This window comes from Eulemur rufifrons, chromosome 10 (assembly GCF_041146395.1).
Source record: "Eulemur rufifrons isolate Redbay chromosome 10, OSU_ERuf_1, whole genome shotgun sequence".
NCBI classification, from domain to species: Eukaryota; Metazoa; Chordata; class Mammalia; order Primates; family Lemuridae; genus Eulemur; species Eulemur rufifrons.
This window is the reverse complement of record NC_090992.1, coordinates 4,894,385-4,917,789: the sequence shown is the minus strand read 5'-3', so window position 1 is coordinate 4,917,789 and position 23,405 is coordinate 4,894,385. Positions and strand designations below refer to the sequence as shown.

At 42.2% G+C, this 23,405-nt stretch overlaps 1 protein-coding gene across 1 annotated transcript in view; it reads left to right on the top strand.

The window, feature by feature from the left end:
* Window positions 1-23,405, top strand: part of KLHL3 (kelch like family member 3) — an 82,247-nt gene that overhangs the window by 32,483 nt on the left and 26,359 nt on the right. The window contains exons 5-6 of the mRNA XM_069484076.1: window positions 13,211-13,327; window positions 16,971-17,120. Coding sequence (XP_069340177.1) covers window positions 13,211-13,327; window positions 16,971-17,120 — 267 coding nt within the window. The remainder of the gene's footprint in view (window positions 1-13,210; window positions 13,328-16,970; window positions 17,121-23,405) is intronic.

Genomic DNA, 23,405 nt, shown 5'->3' with positions numbered 1-23,405 from the left:
TTGAGTGCAGCCTTTTGACCGAATCCAAATTTCACAGAACAAATCCTTTTAATAAAGGATCCCTTTTAATAAAGGGATTTGTTCTGTGAAATTTGGATTTGGTCAAGAGGCCTCACTTGGGGATCTGTGGGGCCACACGTGGCCTTGAGGCTGCAGATTTCCTCCCCCTTCCCAGTCAGCGGATTGGCTGCGTGGATGTCGAGACAGTTGGTCATTTGGGGCCTACTGAAGCATGTGCTCAAGTGTAGACTGAGAAATATAAACAGCAGAATTTGGATCAATTTGGGGATATCTGGGTTGAGAGTAGGGGGACCCTGTCACCTTGAAGTCGTGCTGGCCCGTCCTGCTCTGAGATGATAGGAAGTTTTCTTTAAGTGAGGGCTTATCTGTGCTGGCTGGGTCAAGTGGGGTGGAGGGTAGGGCGGACCGTTCGTGGAGAGGCATCATAGTGCCCTGGAAACCACCTGGGCTTTGGACTCGGGCAGGCTTGGTTCTAGTCTCTGCTTACTGGCTGTCTGACTGTGAAAAGCCACTGGTCTCTTTGAACCTTAGTTTCATCAAATGTGAAATGGGAATTCTAAGAGTTCCTCCCTTATAGAGCTGTCACAAGCCTTAGAGATAATGGATGTAAAATACCAATACAGTGTTTGGCAGGTGCTCAGTATTGGCAGTTATCGTTGCAATTGCCATATCCTTTATTTTGAGGCACCATTAAAAATGATAATGGTATCAATTTTGACATTGATAACAGTAAAATATGTCCTTGAGTTAATTGTATCTTCCCAGAAACAAAGAAGCATGACTTTGTATACACTTGAAAAATTGTCTGTAGTGGCTGTCATTAATTTACATGCTTACATATGAGTTGCTCTTTTTGTATGACCAGCGTTTGGAATATAGGTATTTTTCACATTAATGAAGTTATGCATCCTATTTGCTTCTTAGAAATTATACGTTACTTAAGAATTACGTGCTGCTTGTCATAAAGTTGATTACTTGTGATCTTGATCCCTTTAGCACCTTTAAGGTTGACAGCGTGAATTTTGAGGCCTATCAAAGAACAGTGGGGTTTGTTCTGCATTTTCTCTGGCTAAACTCATAGTTTTATTTCCCCGTAATTGATCATATGTTGCTGGAAGTTAAATAGCTAGAAGCTTCTTATAATTGGATGTTTTTCATTTGAACGTGAGTCCTTTAGGCTTTGAAAATTCTGTGTTGGTTCCAGGAGACTTGGTGATTTCTGCTCCCTTTAATTACATTTTGTGTGATAAGCAATCCCTTGCATGCACAATAGCCTTTCCTTTCAATACCGTTTTATAGTGGAATGTTTTAACATATTTGAATTAATATTAGGGATCTTAAGTTAACATTCAATTGCACATCATGTTACATTTGCAGAAAACTGAGTTGGTAATCAAATCCTTGTGTTCAGATAAATCCACACTTTGAACAGTGATATCAGCTATCTTATGACTTACTCTCAGTCCGCAGCCCACAGGTTTCTTTCAACATATATTATAAAATGTAGCCAGGGCTGGGCATGGTGGCTTATGCTTGTAATCCCAGTACTTTGGGAAGCTGAGGCAGGAGGGTCACTTGAGCCCAGGAGTTTAACACTAGCTTGGGCAACATAGTGAGACCCCGTCTCTACAAAAATAAAAACTTAGCCGGACATGGTGGTGTGTACATGTAGTCTTAGCTACTCAGGAGGCTGAGATGGGAGGATCACTTGAGACCAGGAGTTCAGGGTTGTAGTGAGCTATGATGGGGCCGCTGTACTCCAGCCTGGGCAACAGAGCAAGATTCTGTCTCTAAAATAAAAAAAATGTAGCCAGATTTCAGACGTTGAAATTTGAAAAATGTGTGCATCTTAAAATAAAGGAAATGTGGTATTTTACATTTATGAAGAGTATAAGTAGCAGTGGCCAGGCCTAGGCAGCTTGCTTCTTGAGAGTTTGAAAGTATGGGTTTTACAGAGTGACTGGGTTCGAATCCTGATTCCACCACTTAAACAAGCTGAGAACCTTGGGCAAGTTATTTATCTCCCACCAGAATGTATGTCCCGTATAGTCAAGAACTTTGTCTAATTGTCACTGCTGGAGTGTATCAGGTTCATGGTAGACACTGAAAAAATATTTGTAGAATGAGTGAATAAAAGAAACTCTCTAAGGCTTAGTTTTCTCATCTTTAAAAGATGGGTAATGATAATATAGTATCTACCTTAGAGAGTTGTTCTGAGGATGAAATGAGATGACGCTTCTGAAGTGGTTAGAATATAGGACATTTTCATTACTATAAGATACTGTTGTTATTGCTGCCATTATTGTCACTACTGCTACTAGCAGTGGTGGTCATAACTGTTGACTGGGGCCTTTCCCCAGGGGAAGCTCTTCCCAGTGCCCATTGGGTCTGGGCTGTTGGTGTGACCTGGGGCTCAGTGCCTAGCAGGGGCTAACGGCAGTAGTGACCTGAGGACCCCCAGCCCTGTCTGGGCCTCTGCAGGGCTCCAGCATCCCTGTCTTTTGCCCGTTCCTCATCTCCTCCACTGTACTCAAACTCCTCGAGGGCTGTGCGGGTACCTTACTCATATCTGCACCCTGCACGGTGCCCTAGGAGATGCCGTGGAGCGGCTCAGCAGACGCTCCCTGAAGCTGGACACTGCCCAGAGCCCGCTGGGGTTATGGGAATAATTTCAACATTTTTGCAGAGAATAAGGACAGACAGGGATACTAGAGGGCAAGAGATGGCATGGGTCTTTGCCATTTTCTCTCTTGTTTTTCCTTCATGTAGTTTTTATTTTAAAATTCCTGCTATTTGAGAGAGGACAGATGGGTCTGGTAGGAGTCACACAGAATCACTCGTTCTTTGGGTAGGACCTTCCCCTTCCTTACCCACTGCCCCATCCCGAAGATAGAGCCAAGACAAAGAAGAGCAAGCCCTCCCAGGGACCTGATTCCTCCACTTCGGAGGTGTTGTAGGGTCAGAGCTCAGCCTGAGTTTGGCTCTGGCCCCGAATACCCTCAGTGACCCAAGGGCAGGGTAAGCAATGTTCTGGGACAAACACTAAGGAAGGAGATACGACTCCAGAGTTCTAGTGCAGTTTGCCACCGAATTGCTATGGGACCTAGCAAGTTGCTGGATTTCTGAATCTTTGCTTTCTTAGCTGGTAAGTGTGTTTCTCCTTCTCGAGAATTCTATGCCTTATTTATTTATTTAATTTGAAAATATTAAGGGGGTACAAATGTTTTTGTCACATGGATAGCTTTTGTAGTGCTAGTCAGGGCTATAAGTGTGCCCATCACCCAAATAGTGTTCACTGTACCCATACAGTAGGTTTTTACCCCTCTCTTCCTCCCCTTCTTGATTTCCAACAATTTTTACTTCTTTCTATGTGTGCCCATCAATTAGTTCCAAATTATTAGAGGTGTTTGTTTTTCCATTCTTGAGATACATCACTTAGGATAATTGTCTCCAGTTCCATCCAAATTGCTGCAAAGGACATTAATGCATTTCTTTTTGTGACTGAGTAGTACTCCATGGTATACATTTTGTTAATCCACTCATGAATTCATGGGCACGTAGGTTGATTCCACATCTTTGTAATTGTGAATTATGCTACCATAAACTTTTGAGTATAGGTGTCTTTTTGATAAAATGACTTCTTTTCCTTTGGGTAGATACCCAGTAGTGGGATTGCTGGATCGAATGGTAGGTCTACTTTTAGTTCTTTGAGAAATCTCCATACTGTTTTCCATAGAGGTTGCACTAATTTGCAGTTCCACCAGCAGTGTATAAATGTTCCTTTCTCTCTGCATCCATGCCAGCATCTATTGTTTTAAATGGTTCTGGGAAAATTGGATAGCGACATGCAGAAGAATGAAACAGGATCCTTGTCTCTCACAACTTAACAAAAATTAATTCAAGATGGATAAAAGTCTTAAATGTAAGGCATGAAACCATAAAAATTCCAGAAGAAAATGTAGGAAAAACTCTTCTAGATACTGGCCTAGGCAAAGAGTTTATGACTAAGATCCCAAAGGCAATTACAATACCAACCAAAATAAATAAATGGGACTTGATTGAATTAAAAAGCAAAGCAAAGGAAATAATCAACAGAGCAAATAGACAACCTACAGAATGGGAGAAAATATTTGCACACTATACATCCAATAAAGGGCTACTATCCAGACTCTACAAAGAACTCAAATCAGCAAGAAAAAAATAACTCCGTTAAGAAGTGGGCAAAAGACATTAACAGAAGCTTTTCAAAAGAAGATAGACAAATGGCCAAGAAACATTTGAAAAAATGCTCAATGTCACTAATTATCAGGGAAATGCAAATTAAAACCACAAAGACATATCACCTTACCCCCATTAGAGTGGCTTTTATTAAAAAGTCCATGCCTTCTTCTGAAATACTATTAAGGCTTTTCATAGACAGCTCTGGGTGAGTACTATTAATAATAGGGAAATGGCCTGCATTTTAGATATAGGTCAGGAATAAATTGATTAAGTCTCCAAAAAAATTAATGTCAAGTATATGTTGTAATGAGAACTACAGGTTAGTTTCTCTCTGCATTGTGACATATTTAAATGTGTTGTTGTCTCCTGAAACTCTATTTCAGGGGCCAGATTCCGATATCTTATTTCTTGGGAGGGACTACTACCCTCTTGACTTCTTAGACCTTAGATGAGTTTTACCAGTTTTGAAACGTTATATAAATGGAATAATGGCATGTGTATGCTTTTGTTTCTGACTTCTTTTGCCCAGCATACTATTCAGCACATCATTTCTATTCCTCATAACAACTTGCACGGTAGAGATTATTGTCTCCATTTTGCAGAGGAAGAAACTGAGGCTCAGAGAGGCAATGCAGCTCATTAACAACAGATAGCTCCACGAGTTGAAGCTGAGTGTGTCTGCCCCCCGTGCCCCTGCTCTCTATTAATGTACCCCCACCCCAGCAGGAGGACACGGAGATGAGTGACACCTAGTCATTACTGTTCAAGAGCTCATAGTCTGGTGGGCAGACAGACTCAAAACATGTATCTATAGTGTGTGGCCAAGAGAAGTAATTGCTTATAATCAAAGTTCAAGTAAAGCACCCTGTAATATTTTATTTCAGGTTGTTAGAGGGAGAAGTCATCATGGAATAGGGAACATTTGAGCTGAACTTGGAGAATGAAAATAGGATTTTGGAAGGCCGTTCAGGTTGGAGGAATAGTAGGAATAAAGACATGGAAATTGGGAGTAATACTGTACTTGGGGGGGGAAAATAACCTTTGTGATGAGAATCACAGGTCTTTGATGGGGGATAATGGGAGATGAGGCTGGGAATGGAGTAGGGATCAGTAAGAGAGTTAAGGAGAACTTTCTTCTTTAGGTCAGTATTTGCCCAACTGTGTCCCATAAAACCACAATATTGGAAGATGTTTATAGGTGTTTGGGTTAAAGAAAAAACTGTTCTTAGGTCAGACGCATTTAAGAGACACTGGCTAAACAAATAACCTGGTTTCTTTACTGCAGGGCTTATCAGAGCTTTTATATGGTAATGAGCTTTGTGAATCTTTTTTTTTTTTTTTTTTTTTTGTTGAGACAGAGTCTCACTTTGTTGCCCAGGCTAGAGTGAGTGCCGTGGCGTCAGCTTAGCTCACAGCAACCTCAGACTCCTCGGCTTAAGCGATCCTACTGCCTCAGCCTCCCGAGTAGCTGGGACTACAGGCATGCGCCAACCATGCCCGGCTAATTTTTTCTGTATATATTTTTAGTTGTCCGTATAATTTCTTTCTATTTTTAGTAGAGACGGGGTCTCGCTCTTGCTCAGGCTGGTCTGGAACTCCTGACCTCGAGCGATCCACCCGCCTCGGCCTCCCAGAGTGCTAGGATTACAGGCGTGAGCCACCGCGCCCGGCCGAGCTTTGTGAATCTTTAAAGGGGTTTGGGAACACACTATGATGTGTCCCCAGGCTTATTTGGCCCTTGAACCCCTTTACTATAGGATGTCTCCTGCATTGAATATCTTGGGAACATATTATGGAGAAGAGTCTTTAGGCTACCTTTCTTTGGTCACCCAGCTATTCCACTTGTTATTGCATCTCTTGATGTTTCTTTTGGCAATTAATTTCCTTAGGGATTTATAATTTTTGATTGTGACTTCACCTTCAAAGGGTGTTATATCCATGGGAGTCTAGGTTGCCCTGGGCTTTGGAAGCACCCCTAAAGATAGGCAGGTTCACTGGCTTGGAAATGGGTTTTGTATTACTTTGTATCTTTGGTATCCCCTATACTCAAGGATAAAGTCAGTTGAAACCCCACATCTGTATGTGGCATGAGCGTGGGGTTGAGATTTCTTGAAGGTGCAGTTTTTATTCCCCATCTTTTCCCACTCCCCAACACCCTCGGCCCACAAGAGATAGCAAGCTTCCTTCCCCTTTCTCATAGCAGATGGGCAGAGTTTGTCTAGTCCTAGTTTTACAGCTAGCACAAAACTGTCCACAAAGAGCCTGTGGTCTAGACGCTCTCCCCAACAGGACAGTAATCCCCAGCCGTGGAAGCCCGTACCTGAATTATCCCCGTGAGTTATTTTGGTTTCAGCTTCCATTCAGCAAACTGGCTTGAATTCCTTCTTGTTTAGAGTACTCAGGCATTTCTTTTTGCTTTTGAGTATCGCTCAAATGTTAATTTTTTGGTAATACATAATTTTCACGTTTGGAACTTATAGGAGAAGATTCCTTCCAAGGTGATGCAGTCCCCCATGTTGTCTGGCGGACGTCGCATGCCTGTGTCGTCCTGTGCTCATCTACACACACACATTTCTACTAAACCATTGTTCTTCAGTCCTTTTCCTTACGCTTCACAGAATCATAGTGAAAGTCTTCTTTACTGGTTATCGGCAGTAGCAGAAAGCTGAAGAATTTCCAGACTAGGAGATATCACTGTTTAGGTTTTTCATCATTTTTGCTTATCTGAACTCAGATATCTGGCAGTATGCTATTGCAGGAAGAGAACCATATGCACATTCATTCCTGCTTTTATTAATTTATTCATCCTCTCAAGAAATATATATTGAATCCTTTCTATGTGTCAGATAGTGTATTAGTCATAGGAGAGACACGGGCAAACATAAATGTAAGATACCTGCCTTTGTGGAACTTGCGATCACGTAGAGGAGACAGAATTCTATCAAATATGTGCACAAATAAAAATATAGCTACAAACTGTGAAGTGTGATATGAAGGAAGTGTACAGCGTGGTATGAAACTGTAGATTGAAAGTCAGTGGTTCTAATTGTTGCCCTCTCACCAGTTAGCTGCGTAATGTTGGGCAAACTACTTTGTTACTCTCTGCCTCACTTTCCCCTTTTGTACGAGACTCTAGGTATTAATATTTCAATGAATCAACTATGAGAAAGAGCTTTTAAGTGTTGTGTAAAACCTTAAGATGATGGTACTTTCAGAAAGTTTAATGCAACTGGGTAAGTTTCTAGAGTCCAGGGAGCCTTTCGACCAGGGCATCTCCCGGCCAGGGCTGTACTGGTAAATGTGTAACAACCGGCTGTCTAGAAACACTAAAAGCCCTGATTCATTTGCTGATTCACTTGCTGATTTCCACAATGTAAATATTTCCATCAAGGCTGATTTCAAACTGCCGGTGTAATGTCACTGAATGTGGAGTTGGGAAGAGACAGGCACAAAGAGCTCCAGCTCACCAGTGTTGTGTGTGACAGTGAGGTGGGAGTGTGGTTAACACAACTCTTGTGAAGCTTTCATTTACGAAACCAAAACAGGAATCTGACAGAATCATTCTTGAATCTAGAAGTGCTTTCTTCTTGACTTGGAAGCATGGCAATGGGTTTGGCAATTGCCATTGCCTCAATCTCTGGGAACGGAACAGGGTACCCACGGGTGTTGTCCTAGGAGGGTGTAGAGGGTTGTAATTAGAACTGTAGGTTTAGGAACTTCAGTTTCCCAACTCAACAGTCTGCCCAGGCTTTTGAAACTAATTGTGCCTCTGAGATGCAAATTGCGTAATGTTCGTACTTAGGTTTTTGGATCTCAAGGTGAGTTTACATCTCAAATCTACTTCCTGGCATTGTCACCTTGCACAACTTGCTGGCCTCTCTGAGGGCGTTTCCTCATCTGTGAGATGTGAACAGTGACATCTGCTTCACAGAGTTCTTTGGTGAATTCAATGAGATCATCTGTGTAAAATGCCTGGCAATGTGGTTGTTGTTATTGATAAAGTTAGTCCTTCTCAAATACTGAGTAACAAATCAAGTCCATGTGCAGGAACCTAGTTATTCCTTGATGTTGTCAAAATTGGCTTCTTTCCCCACTCCTATGTTTTGCTGATAATCACTCTTAATTGGACTTTTCCCCTTGCCTTGCCACTGCCCTGCCTTTTAAAACATGAATCCCCCTTCTTATTTCTCATAACACATTTCAAAAGCAGGAGTAAGTGCCCCAGGACTCAGAATGTCTCCAGGGGCATGCAGGTCCAGCCTGCCTTGGCCGCTGGTCTAGCCAGAGGGGAGGAACGGAAGGATCAGGTTCACCTGGTGTTTTCTGGCCAAGGCTTGTGCTGACATCTGAAGTGTGGTGAGCTGGGAACTATGAGATCTGATCTTCTCCAGCTCTTTTCCACACAGGAGCCTTGTAGCACTTAAGAAATTGGTTCTAGAACATGAGTCAGTGAGGATATGATGCTATTTCTTTGTTTAAAAGTGCAACCCTATGTGTGCCTATGGGCAGATTATTTCATCACAAAAAGCACTCTCTGAGTAGACACCACCCTGTCCCATGATTGAAGCCCCAGGGTCTCTGCTTGGATTTTATAGACCAAGGATTGACGGACTTTTCCTGTGAAGGTCCAGGTAGTAAATATTTTAGGCTTTGCGGGCTATGGCTTCTCAGCTCTGCTGTTGCAATGTGACAACAGCCATAGACAATATGTAAATGAGTGAACATGGCTGTCTTCCAGCAAAATTTTATTTACAAAAACAGGTGGCAGGCTGGGTTTGGCCTGTGGGCTGTAGTCTGCAAACCACTGTTATCAGGCATTTGAGAGGCAGCTCAGAGTAATGGGCAAGGGCATGAGCATTGGGATTGGGTTCGTGTGGAACCCAGCTCTGCTTCATTTCAACTCTGGTGCTTGAGCAAGTCACTTAATAAAGGATAAGAGAATCTCTTCTTTGAGTTATCTTGAGAATTCAAGGAGATGATGTCTATAAAGAGTCCCTTGATGGGAGGGGCTCTTGGGAAGGGTTTTAGGTACACTGAAGGCTAAAGGCTAGTTAGAAGCTTATTTGCTTATTTATTTTTCAAGCATGAAATCTAAATAAAAAAATATGTGGCCTTCTCTAGCCGCTGAGAAGGTCACCATGGTTGCCGAGTGCTGTGGCTTTCACAGCTGAGTAGGTAAACAGTGCAACTAAGCGGAACCAGTTAGACAAGTCAAGCCAAAAATAAAGATAAGGTTAAATATCGACTTTGTAGACTCAGCTTGCTCTTTAGCTTTCATAACAAAAATCAAGCTGATTGATGGAGAAGAATGTGATCGATAAATCCCACCCACTGAAGGACTTGTAGTTCCTCTCCAGCAGAACTTTTTCAGTTCTGCAGAGGAGAAGAAGGTGCCAAGACAGAGCAGGTGCACTTTCCACCTGGCAAGAGCTCACAGTCTAGTGAAGGGCAGTAGGGAGATGTTGGATAACCACATACAACACAGTACGGACTGTGGCTGCCCACCAGCCAACCCGGCAAAGCCAGACTTCTTCACCAGCCTTTGACTCTGCCCTGCCCGCTGAGACTCCAACCCTCCCCTCCCTGGCTCCTCTCGGCTCCATCCTAGGCAGGTTCCACCCACCTCCTTCCTTCCACACTTATTCGGAACTAATTTTCCATTCACTCATTTAGTTTGAGTTTGTAGTATGTGCCATCAAATAAGAAAAGGCCCCTGTTGTTATGGATCTTAAGGGCTAGTAGAAGAAACACAATCATTTGTAAAACATGGGTGGTGAGGGACCTAGTCTATGAAAGTTTACAATAAAAAAAATGACCCAGACAAGGAGAATTTCCGTGGTGTGTGTTTGCTTATGTTTGTGTACATATAGGTTATTTTATACAGAAATGGGAGCAAACTAAACATACATACTGCTCCTTTCCTTTTGTTCTGCTCTATTCTGTTCCATTCACTTCCTTTTCTAATTGATTTCCTTGCCAAATTCAAGTTATGCCCAACATGACTTAAAGTATACATTTGGGAAATAGGACTGAGTATTTTAGGGGTAAAGCGTCGTTAATGTATCAACACACAAAAATATGGTTAGGTTAAGAAAAATTGGAGTATTTTTCCCCCCTGGCAGATAAAGCTTTCATTTCAACTTTCTGTCATGTAACTTTTGTTATAGTTTTTTTACTTTTCCCTTAGAATTTCTTTTCTTTTACTCTCTACTTTTTATTTTGAAAAATTAAAAAAACCATAGTAAAGTTTGAAAGAATGAGCATCCATATACTCTTTACTTAGACTCAACAGTTAACATTTTGCTTCATTTGCTTTTTCTCTCCACAGATTTAATCTGTCATTTTGCCAAACCACTTGACAGTAAATTGCAAACATCATGACACTTCACCCCTAAATATTTTAGCATGCATCTCCTAAGAACAAGGAAGTTCTCTTTTCTAGCCATAAAACCATCATCATACCAAAGAGATTTAACATTGATACAGCAATATTATGTAACATATAGTGGGTATTCAAATTTTCTTAGTAGTCCCCAAAAAGTCCTCTGTAGCTCTTTCTTGTAGATCTGTAATCTAATCAAGGTTCGTATTTTGCTTTGCATTGCATTGCATTTAGTTGTCATGTCTATAAATCCCCTTCATCTAGAACTGTCTGTATGCTTTTTGGGGGGTCTTTCATAACATTAACAGTTTGAAAAATCCAGGTTAGCCGTCTTGTAGAATGTTCCAAACACAGAATTGTGTGAGTGTTTCCTCCCTGTAAGATTCAGGTTAAACCTTTTGGGAAGAATACTACATAGGGGATGCCGTGTCTTTCCCATAAAGTCACCATCAGGAATATAATATAAATTTGTCCTGTTACTGGTGATGTTAAGTTTGATCCCTTGTTCAAGGCGGTATCTGTCAGATCTCCCTATTTGAGGGTATCTTTCCCCCATGTAAGTAAGTAATACGTAATCTGTGGGGTGATACTTTGAGAACTGTGAGTATCTTGTTCCCTAACAACTTTTGATGTTAGCATCCATCAGTGATCTTTGTTGGATCAGTTATTACATTGTTGGCTGCAAAATGGTGTTTTTCTAATCCTATCATTCCTTCTACACTTATTAGCTGGCATTTTTTTGTAAAGAAGAGACCCTGTCATACTTTTTTTAGTATCCTTATGGACTCATGGATTTTTTTGGTATTGTGTTATGATATATCACAATTTTTTTAAAAAAATATTTTTTATTGAGGTCTGATTTACATATAATGAAATATACAAATATTAACTGTACAATTTGATTAGTTTTGACACGTCATGCCCACCCTAAACCACAAAAGTTTGCGTTGGCCCTTTCCGAGTCATTCCCTGACCTCCCTCCCCTGAAGCAGAGCTGAGCTGATTTCTTTCTTCATTATTCTCTTTAATGTTTAAATTGTCGCAAATATTGGCAATGAAAGCCCCATGGGGTTGGCCCTGTGTCCTTTTGACATGTCCTCAATTTGTGAGCACTTTCTTTCTTTTGGTTACAAAGAAGGTGTTTGTACCCAAATTCTTTTTAACAGCTAAAAATAGGATTGTTGTCCCTCTGTATCTGTGGGTTCCACATCTGTGGATTCAACCAACCAGGGATCAAAAATATTTGGAAAAAAAATTATGCAGAGTCCCAAAAAGCAAATTTTGAATTTTCTGCATTCCAAATAGTACATTGAACTCATGTGAATGAAGTGATGTGTAGGCACTGTATTAGGTATTATAAGTAATCGAGAGATGATTTAAAGTATATACGAGGATGAGTGTAGGTTATATATGAGGGCTGTCTGCAAAGTATCCAGCCATGTAATATGAAAAATATATTAACAACAACTGGATACTTTCTGGGCAGCCCTTGTACAAATACTATGCAATTTTATATAAGGGACTTGAGCATCGGCAGATTTTGGTATTTGTGGATGGTCCTGGAACCAGTCACCCACGGATACTGAGGGATGATGACTGTATCTAACGGTATGGATACTATTTAAATAATTTCTCCATTATTGGGCTTTAGGTCATTTCCTGTTTTATCCTGTTACAACAATGCTGCAGCAAACATCTTGGAACGTATATTCTTGTACACATATGTATTTTTATAAGCTAGAGCTCCAGACGTGGTATTTCTAGGTCAGAGAGTGTGCATATTTAAGTTCTTGATTGATCTTGCCAAAGCTTTCCTTCCCCTCTTAAAAAGCCATATTAATTAGCTTTTCACAAACATTGCAGGTTTTCCCAGGGCCTCACCAATATTGAGTTTTATCTGTCTGTATGTATATGGTGGCACAGAGTTTGAATTTGGACCTATCCTTGAGTAGAGTGGACATTCAAACCTTAAGTCCTCTTTTTTTTGGTTCCAAACCCTCCAGTTTTGATTTGCATAGAAATGAAATCTCCCCTCAAGGAGAGGTTAAACACAAGGAGAAGTTTTTGCCATTCTCTGTCATTCAGTGTCACATTCACCCTCATAGCCAGCTGGAAACAGAGGGCATTCTTATTATTTTTATTCTGCATCAACTGTATAGAGAAGATAAACGAGGAAAGGCGGGCCTGGGAGGGATGGCCACATTGCCCCCTGGGTCTGATCCTCTTAAGCAGCCTTTATAAATTTGGATCACAGTTAGTGGATCACAGTAAGGTTACTATTTCTAACCTTAAACAACTACTGGAACCACTTTTTATTATGGAATGAACCATGATGAGTCTACATTTGGGATAGCAGCTTTGTCTCGTCTGTGTGTGTGTGCGTGTGTGTGCGCGCGTGTTATCACTCTCTGAAGCCAGCTAGTACAACTAAGCCTTTTTGTTTTTGTTTTATTTTAAATATTCAATCCTAGGTTAATCAAATACCTTTGTGCATGACTTGTAACTTTTTTCCCTTTTTTACAGATTGAGAGTTGTTTGAAAGCTTTTGTCTCTTTGCTGATGTACCTGTATCGCTTTTCTTTACAGGTGTTTGAAGCTGTGATTTCATGGATCAATTACGAGAAAGAAACCCGCTTAGAGCACATGGCAAAGCTGATGGAACATGTACGACTCCCTCTCCTACCGAGGGATTACCTAGTTCAGGTGAGCGCTGTGCGAAGAACCAAGCACTTCCCTGTTCACCCAGGCCTCTGGGAATGGCAGGGCCACCCTGGCTGTGTGCAGTGGTTGAGGAGTTTGATGGGTCTCCTGTGGATTGAGGGCACCAACCCACTGGGTTAGGTGTGAGGGAGGTGACATAAAGTTCAAGAGCATAGGTATGAGAATAAGATGCTTAGGTTCAGTCCTGCTCTACTCTTATTAGCTTTGAGTTTTTATTTAATCTCTTCCAACCTCAGTTCTTTTCCCATAGAACAGACATTATAACAGAGTCCAGCAAGGTTGTTGTGGAGAGTAAAAGGGTGAGAATAGGCAGGTTAGCTGTGTAGCATGGACGCTGGCAAACCCGTGTTTGAGGAAAGTTAGCTTCTTTTACTGTAGAGGACCAAAGCAAGAAGAGTCATTTTCATAATGTTTCTGCGTTCCCTTTTGGTCTTAGTTTTAGGCAACGTGGAGCCCCATTCAGGACTGTAAAAGACAGTTCCTCGCAGGTGCCTAGAATACGTAGTGCTTCTCTTCCTCGGAAAAGGAAAGAAAATTGAAGAATTATGGGATGCCCTGGTGGTGCCTCGTGTTTTCTCATGTAATTCGTACAACAACCCTGTGAGGCAATGATTAGAAAACGTGGGCCTTGAGGCTTATGGAGGTTGGGATTTATCCGGGGTCACCGGCCAGTACGAGGGGGCGTCAGGATTCAAATGCAGGTCGGTCTGGCTCTGAAGTACATCCCTGTTCCACTAAGCTAGTGCCATCAGTAATGCTCTCTGTTCTGTCGACCCATGCCATGACTTATTTTATATAGGAAATGGAATTAGACACTTTCACAGGCAGGCGAAAGATAAACTTTAAAATATATGAGCAAAACAAAACATTTAAACCATAGGCCAACCCTACTGTCCCCGAGGGGTCTCCGGAAGGAAGGGAGGGTGTGGCTCGAGGGTAAGAGAGGAGGCCTCACGGCCCAGCGGCCCAGCTCTCCTTCCTCCCCAGCCAGACATCACTGGGCACTTTCTTAACCCTTTTAACCCTTTTAGACCTCAGTTTTCTCATCTGGTAAAAATAGCACATGTCCTTACAGGATTGTTTGAGGATAAAATGAGATAATCCACGCAAAGCCTGTAACACCATGTTCGGTGAATGTCACTGATGTTACCACTGTCTTTGTGACTGCGGCTGTGATTGGCAGTAGCGGGTGACATAGTGTCCTCAGGAGCACTTGTAAACTCCTCTGCTCGTGACACTGTTGATTGATCACAGGCCTGAGGGGTCAGTGAAGTGTTCTCCGAACCTCTGAACTTCAGCCTTCTGCTCAGGTGCTGAGGGGTGCACTCGCCAGCCTCTCTCCAGGCCCGCATGCTACATGGGGTGGCACCACTGCCACCTGGTGGCAGCGTATCCTTCCTGTAGAAAAGGTCCCCTAAGCAGAGGGACTGACTCTGCCTGAGCTCCCAGTGTCAGAGTCCAACCTCCCACTGTCCTGTGGGAAACGGCCTGAAGGTGGAGGTGGGTGACGGGCCCCCAGCACAGTCTCGCTCCCACAGGGAGGGTGGGGGACCTGGGGACCTGGGGACCTGGGGACCTGGCCTCCGGGGAAAGCTAAAGGGGCCGTTAACGGACCCTTGGTCACAAACTCCATCAGGCACTTACAGCTGAAACTTAACAAACTTACCCATTAGGAAAGGGTTCCTGGGTTTATTATGGCAAAGTAAAGTAGGATTCAGATCTAGAAAAGAAGGGGGCCAGGGGCAATGGACATGAGAACTATTATGTGGGTCCCCCCAACTTTTTTTTTTTTTAAAGGGCTTTTATCAAGCCTCCCAGAGTGAACACCTCTGGAAGAGGATGTTTCATTACCATTCACCTGACCTTGAAACTTTAAACTAGTATAACCTGCTGGGGATGGTGACAGTGGTGCAGGGGGAGGGTGAGGAAGGGAAGGCTGTGTCGGCCCTGTACCAACACTGCCTAACTTTTGGGGCAAGGTTTTTTTTCTTTTGCAATAGCTAACATTTATTAGTCTTTTATTAAGCATTTAAAAATATTGTACTAAACGTGTAACATGCTATATTGTGATAAAATCATAAACTTTGTACGATCAAATCGTACAATTTGGTGGCATTAATTGCATTTATGATGCCGTACAAGCATTACCGTATCGATTTCTAAGACGTTTTCATCACCCTGACTTGAAGCTCTGCACCCACGAAGCACTAACTGTCCAGGGCAGCTTTTCATTCAAGCTGAATAGGTTCTTTGGGAGAAGTGGCTGCCTGTGCATGTCTCCTTCTTCCCAAGATTTTCCAGATTTCCTCTCCCACCCTTTTTATTTTTTAACTGACCCTCAAAGTTTCTGATTTGTCTCAGCCTGGCTCAGTCCCCTAGTGGGAGGGTAGAAAAACCTTCCAAGGAGTCGGAGTGTTCCTGGGGATTGTCTCTGGGGAGGGAGGTGCTCAGAGGAGGCGGAGGCCTTGTCTCACCAATCCGCCTTTTCCCGCCAGCTCCAGGGCTGCCCAGCAGGTGAGGGTCCTGGCCACATTTGTATTTCTAGTGACAGGTGGGGGGCCAGGAGAGGCTTAGCAAGGCCTTGTACGGGACTGGCTTGAGGGCTGAGATAACTGAGGTGGGAGACCCTTCTCATTCTCTGACTCTTCGGGGTCAGAAACCTTGTCCTGCTCATCATTTTTGTCCTGGGGGCCAGCACAGGGCTGCCCAGCCAGAAAATATTTGATCAGTGTCAGCTCTTGAATAGAACTGATGTTTCCCAACACGAAGTGGCCTCAGAAGACCACACTACTCATTCCAGACGTGCCACATAGTGATCCGACCTGGCCCAAAGGGTGGAGATTTGAGAGGCGGAGCATCAGAATGGCTTTACCCTTGGTCTTGCTCATGAAACACTTAGGCTTACATTCACTGAGCACCTGCTTAGGTCCCAAGCTCTGGAATAAGAGGTGGAGAAGCTGGGGTCCCAGCTTAGATGGGGTACCAGGCGAGGTCAGTAGGTCAGACTTTGTGATGGACATTTTTTCTGCTCTGATGTTGTCTCCGTTAGAAAGAGCTTCACTGGCCAGTAAGAGAATAGATATGAATCCTTCTCTTTGACCACCTTGTTTTACTCAGTGCCTCCAAAGGTTTGCTGATGGATCCATGCCCATTCCTCTTTCCCTCCCTCTCCTCCTCTCAGATGTCCGACCGTTTGCCCTAAACATCATAATGCATTCAAATCAGGAAGAATGTGGGAAGTGGCTTTCAGGACAATTACTTGTCTTTTGTTTTGTATAAACTCATTTAAGCTTCAAAAACAAACCAACCAACCAACTACTGAGGTTGTAGATACCTTTCATATGCCCACTTTACAGATGAGGAAACTGAGGATCAGAGATGTTAAGTGGTGGATCTGGGATTTGAATCTCTGATGCCAGAGCTTGATCACTTACCCCACTGTGCTCTTGAAATGCAGGAGGTGAGCACTGAGTTGTAATTCTGTGGCTCTTTCTCTTTGGGTCTGAGATGACGAGGTATGGAAATGAGCGAGTGTGGGAGTGCAGGAATGACTCAGCCCAGGGAGAGAGCTTGGGAAATGGGGCTGAGCTCTGCCCCAGGGTCACCTGTGGGTCATTACCTCCAGACGGTTGAAGAAGAAGCTTTGATAAAGAATAACAACACCTGTAAGGACTTCCTCATCGAGGCCATGAAATACCATTTGCTCCCTCTGGATCAGAGGCTCTTGATTAAGAACCCAAGGACCAAGCCCAGGACTCCGGTCAGCCTTCCCAAGGTAAGTCCCAGCCCAGTCACTGCCGAGAGCAGGGCTGTGTCCTGGGCACGTGGCCTTCCATTCCTGCCTCCAAGTCCTTCCTCACCTGTGGCTGCCCTGCATCTTGGTTGCATTTACGACTCAAGAGCTGGAGTCTGCTGCTTCCTCTTGAATCTGCTGGTACCTCTCTCTTCTGGGGTCTTCCTTTCCTGAGTGTCAAGGTAACCTCCAATGTCATCAGGGAGGTTTGAGAATAACTCAGAGCTCCCCCCGCCCCCATCCCTGCCTTCTCGTTTCACACCATGCTTTGTGCTTTCTTTCTGTTAGAAGCAGAGGAATGGCTATGCTGGTTTCACTTAGTGATGGACATGTAACAGTCCTCCTTCCAGGCCATTCTTTGAATCAGAACAATCCCAGTCTGGTTCCTTCCGTCACCACAGGGCAGGAGTAAAGGACAGTTAGGGCTGCCAGAGGAGAGAGGGGCCTTGAGGAGTCTGACAGGTAATTAAAGAATGAAACGGGGGAAAGAAATGAGGGAAGTGAGAACTTGTGAGGGAGCAGCCAGGGGAGGGGAAGGATGAACGCAGGAGGGGACCCCAGGACAGAGAGCCTATGCTGGGCGCTGGCTGCTTTGATTCCCTGCAAGTCCCCTCCCCTCCCTAACCCTCAGGTCCCTTATCTGAAGACTGACGGCTGCTGCACTCATGATCCCTAAAGTCCTCTCTGGCCTGGCATCAAAGTCGTCTCTAGGATTCTAACACACTGACGTCTGGGGGAAGGTTCCAGGAGGAAAGGTGGGAGGAGAGGAGTGAGGAGTGTTGGCTCATTGACAACCACGTAGGCAGCACCAGGAAGTTATTTAGCCCTTGCTTTGCCCTCCTCCTCCTCTTTCCAGCTGGCTGCCACCCTCCTTGCCTGCTGCTTCCAGGAAGGTTTCACCAGGGGTAGAGAAGCATGATATTGTTCAAGAGCAGATGTTGAGGTTCTCCGAGGTTTGCGGTTCCTTCTTTCCACTGTGTTCCGTGACCCTGGGTCATGGAGAAGATAGTGGTTGCAATGTGAACAAATGTCTCCAGTGTCCTAGATAACAGTGCAAGCAGCTGACCTTTATTGGGTGCTTATTAGGTGCCAGGCACTGAGCTGAGGGTATCACATGCATATCTTATTTAATCTTCTCAGCAACGCCATAAGGTAGAGTAGTTATTATCCCAGTTCTACAAAGGAGGAAACTGAGGGTCAGAAAAGTTAAGTGACTTGCTGAGGTCAACCCAGCTAATGTGGTAGAACTGGCATTTGAGTTGAGTCTTTCTCACCCGCCCCCCCCAAACCTGTTCCCTGAACCCATATCATCCTGCACCTGGCTTCACCTTTGTAAACCTGAGGGCGCATTCTGACCTGCCTGCCTCACGTTGCCCAGTGTTGTTCAGCAGGTGCAGCCGCAGGCAGGGCCTTGGTCTGGCTGGACATTTGCCTCACCGCATGCTGATGCCTTTTGTTTTGCTGAAATATTACGTTGAAATGTCTTCATATTTTTCAAAATGAAAATAACCTAGCTTTCTTTAATTATAGGAATATTTGTTTGTTGTACATCAGTAAAAGAATACTGCAATTTTGAAATAAAGTAAAAGTCACCTGAAATTTCTCCCAGGGTCACTCACTGCTACCATTTTGGTAAATTTTCTTGCAAACATATTTCTGTGCACTTAGGCACAAATAGATAAAAATGTACACATTTACATAAATGGAATCTTGCCATACAAATTGAAATATTTTCCCCCCACTCGACCATATGCTACAGAGTGATTTTAGTGTTATCTGTATGGGTGACATAATCATTTAAATTGTAATGCGTACATAGTATTTAATTGTATTTATATACCACTGTGTATTTAATAGTCCCCTACTGATGGGATTTGAAGTAATTTTCATTCTTTTGTATTATAAACATTTCTATTGTCAAATATTCTTTAAAACATAGCATCCTTTTTTAGTTTGCATTTCTTTAATCATGAGTGAGATTAATCTTGGTTTCATATGCTTATTGGCATTCATATTTACTTTTTGGGGAATTCTCTGTTCCTGTCCTTCGCCCATTTTTCTTTTGAATTGTACATTTTTTATTAACAGTTTTTAAGGGCCCTTTATACATGAAAGAGGTTAGGGCTTTGTATGTATGTATTGCAAATATTTTTTTTTCCTTAGTTTGCAGTTTGGCTCTTAACTTGTTTATGATAATTTTTTAATCTCCAAAAACAATTTTCAAGTAGTCAAATTGGTCTACCTTTTGCTTTATAGCTTGGGTTTTGTGTCATGTTTAGAACTGTTTTCTTTACTCTTGAGATTAGTTTTAAAAATGCCCATATGTTTTCCTCGAGTACTTTTTAAATTTCTGTTTTACATTTGAATCTTTGATGAATTAGAATTTATTTTGCTATAAGGAGTGAGGGTAGGGATTTGGCTTTGTTTGTATTGCCAGGGATGAGCCAGTTGTCCCAAAGTCGTTTTACTGGTTAATTTCCCTCTCTCCCTACTGATGTGAGCACCACCCTTATTATGCTCCGACAAGCTTTGTGTCTTGAGAATGTTGATTCTGAGGTGCACTCTGCTTTTTTATGTGCAGGATCCTTTTTATTTTCCTTTATTTTGGCTGGTCTTGCAGTCTTGGTGACTTTTCTCTTTGGAAACCATAGTTTTCATCCTCAATGGTATCAGGTTAGTGACATCTTTGCCCGAGGAGTATATTCTGGAGCTCAGTACATGTTCAGAGCTAGCCCAGATTCTTTGTGTAGAGACCATATCCAGGGATCTCTCCTCTGGACTCTGCATCCAGCTCGTACCACATGTACCAACAAAAAGACAGTTTGAGAAATCAAAGCCCACTTTGGACCTGGACTAAGCATGCGGGGAGCCCCTCCCCCACCCCCCATACCAAACTATCACTTTGAGGATTATCAGATTGTATATAATCTCATTAAGTCATCACATTAATAGGTCAGTTTGGTATAAAAGAAAAAGCACAGACTTGGGAGTGGGATACTCGAAACTCCAGCTCTGTACTCATCAGCCGGGCTTAACCGGGCAAGTTATTTAACCTCTCAGAGTAATCTTAGCAAAGTAGGGACCCAATACCCTATCCCAGGTACTGAGTGTGTAGCTGAGAAGGAATTCACCCCCTGTTTCAGGAGGCCAAAATCAGCCTGTCCCCTGTATTTCTTGGGAACCATTTATTTTTGGAATGAAAATATTTAGATTCCTGGGCACCTGGCCTTCTGCGGGCAATGGGAACCATGACTGTCTTTGAATCTGTTGAAGGAAGAAAAAAAAAGGGCATTGCTGGTCTTTGCCTCATTGGGGTTATATTGTCCAGCCTTCTCCTTAAACTATACTTTTGTCACCATTGTTTGAGCACTAAGTTAAGGAGGAGACCCCCACTGTGGGCTTGAGATTAAGGGGTATGCTGAGGGAACTGTCACTTTGGGGATGATCAGATTGTGTGCAATCTCACCAAGTCCTCATGTTCACAGGTCAGGACTACTTGTATCCTGCTTTGCTACGATCCCTCTGGGAGGTTCAGTGACTTGCCCACTTAGGTGCTGGCTGATGAGGACAGACCTGGAGGTCGGTCCGTCCCCTCCCAAGTCGGTGCTTTTTCTTTCATACCAAACTGCCTCCCAAGAAACAGCTTTCAGGTTTTGGTAGCAGATTTAAAGGATTATTTTCTTTTAAATTTGGATTAATTAAGGTATAATAATTTATGCACTGTAAAATTCACACTTTTTAGGGATACAGTTTGGTGAAAATTTATAAATGCATGAAGTCATGTAACAACTATCTCAATCAAAATATGGAATATTTTAATCAGTATGAAAAGTTCCCATGTGCTGCTTTGTAGTCAGTCCGCCTCTTCTACCCCTAGCTCATGACAGCTGCCGATCTGATTTCTGTCCCTGTCGTTTTGCCTTTTCTAGACTGTCATATGAGTGGACTCATGCTGTATGCAGCCTTTTGAGCTTGGCTTCTTTTTCTTACCATAATGCATTTGAGATTCATCCGTGTTGTTCCTTTTTAATGCTGAGTAATACACCGTTGTGTGGATGCACCATACTTTGTTTATCCATTCACCAGTTGGTGGATGTTTGGGTGTCCAGTTTTTGGCTATTACAAATACAGCTGCTACGATTTCACTTGCAGATCTTTATGTGGACATACGTTTTAATTTCTCTTGGGTAAATACCTAGGAGTAGGATTGCTGGGTAGTATGGTAAGTATGCAATTTAACTTGTTAAGACATTGCTAACTGTTTTTCAAAATGGCTGTATTATTATGCATTCCTCCCAGCAATGTATGGGAGTTCCAGTTACTCCGCAGTCTTACCACTCCTTGATATTATCTATTTAACGTTTTAGCTGTTCTATTAGGTGTGTGGTAGTATCTCACTGTGGTTTTAATATGCATTTCTCTAACAACTAATCTCATTATTGAGCATTTTTTCATGTGCTTATTTGCTACCCATATTTCTTTGGTGAAGTATCTATTCAAATGGGTCTATTTAACCCATTTGAAAAATTGGGTTGTTTTCTTATTGAATTGTAGGAGTTCTTTATATATTCTGGATACAAGTCTTTAATTTTAAATATACATATATATATATATATATATATATGATATTTTCTCCCAACCTGTGCCTGTCTTTTCATTTTCTTAGGACTATCTTTGGAAGAGTGGAAGGGTTTTTTTTTTTAGTTTTTCAATTGACAAGTAAGAGTTGTATATTTTTATCATGTACAACGTGATGTTTGAAATATGTATACATTGTGCAATGGCTAAATTGAGCTAATTAACATACGTATTACCACACATACTTATTTTTTTTGTGATGAGAACACAAAATCTAGTCTCTGAGCAATTTTGAAGAATATGAAACATTGTTATTAACTATATCACTGTTTTGTACAATAGATCTCTTCAACTTATTCCTCCCATTTAACTAAAATTTTGTATCCTTTGATCAACATTTCCCCTTTCCCGTATCTCCTGATAATCACCATTCTAGTCTCTGCTTCTATGTGAATCTTTTTTAGATTCTGCATATAGGTGAGATCATGTGGTATTTATCCTTCGGTGCCTGGCTTATTTCACTTAGCATAATGTCCTCCAGGTTCATCTGTGTTGTCACAGATGACAGGGTTTCCTTCTTTTTTTAGAGCTGAATAGCATTCCCTTATGCATATATAGCACATTATCTTTACGCATTCATCTGTCAGTGGACACTTAGGTTAATTCCGTATCTGAGCTGTGATGAACAGTGCCACAGTGAACACGTGAGTGCAGATATCTCCTCAACGTACGGATTTCCTTTCCTTTAGATACATACCCAACAGTGGGATTGCTGGATCGTAGGGTGATTCTGTTTTTAATTTTTTGAGGAAGTTCCATACTGTTTTCCATAATGGCTGTACTCGGAAGAGCAGTTTTTAATTTTTCACTTTTTTTTCTATTGTGGTTTATTTTTTGTGTTCTATCTAAAAAGTCTTTGTTTAATCTAAGGTCACAAAGATTTTCTCCTATACTTTCTTCTAGAAGTTTTAAAGTTTTAGGCTTTATATTTAGGTCTGGGATCTATTTTGAGATTTTTCAAATATGGTATATGAGGTAAGGGTCTAAGGTTCATTTATTTTGCAGATGAATGTCCAGTTGTTCCACACCATTTATTGAAGAGATTCTCTTTTCGTCATTGAATTGCCTTGTAACTTTTGTTGTAAGTAGTTGACTCTATATGTGTTGATCTATTTTTGGACTCTATTCTGTTCCATTTGTCTACCTTTTTTTGTCTGTTTAATTTTGAAACAGGGCCTTGCTTTGTCACCCAGGCTAGAGTCCAGTGGCATGATCATAGCTCACTGCAGCCTCAAACTCCTGGGCTTGAGTGATCCTACTGTCTCAGCCACCCAAATAGCTGGGACTATAGACGTGCGCCATCATGTCTGGCTAATGTTTCTATTTTTTGTAGAGATGGGGTCCCATTCTTGTTCAGGCTGGTTTCCAACTACTGGTCTCAAGCAATCCTTCTGCCTTGGCCTCCCAAAGTGCTAGGATTACAGGTGTGAGCCACTGCACCCAGCCCTGTTTGTCTATCTTTACACCAATGCCATGTTGCTTTGATTGCTGGGTATTTCATAGTTCTTGATGCTATTGTAAGTATTTTCTTTTTAAATTAGTTTATTGCTGATATATAGAAATATGATTGATGGGAAATGTTATTTAAAGGAGAAGAAGAGGTCAGGTTGGTGATGGCTTCATTGCTTC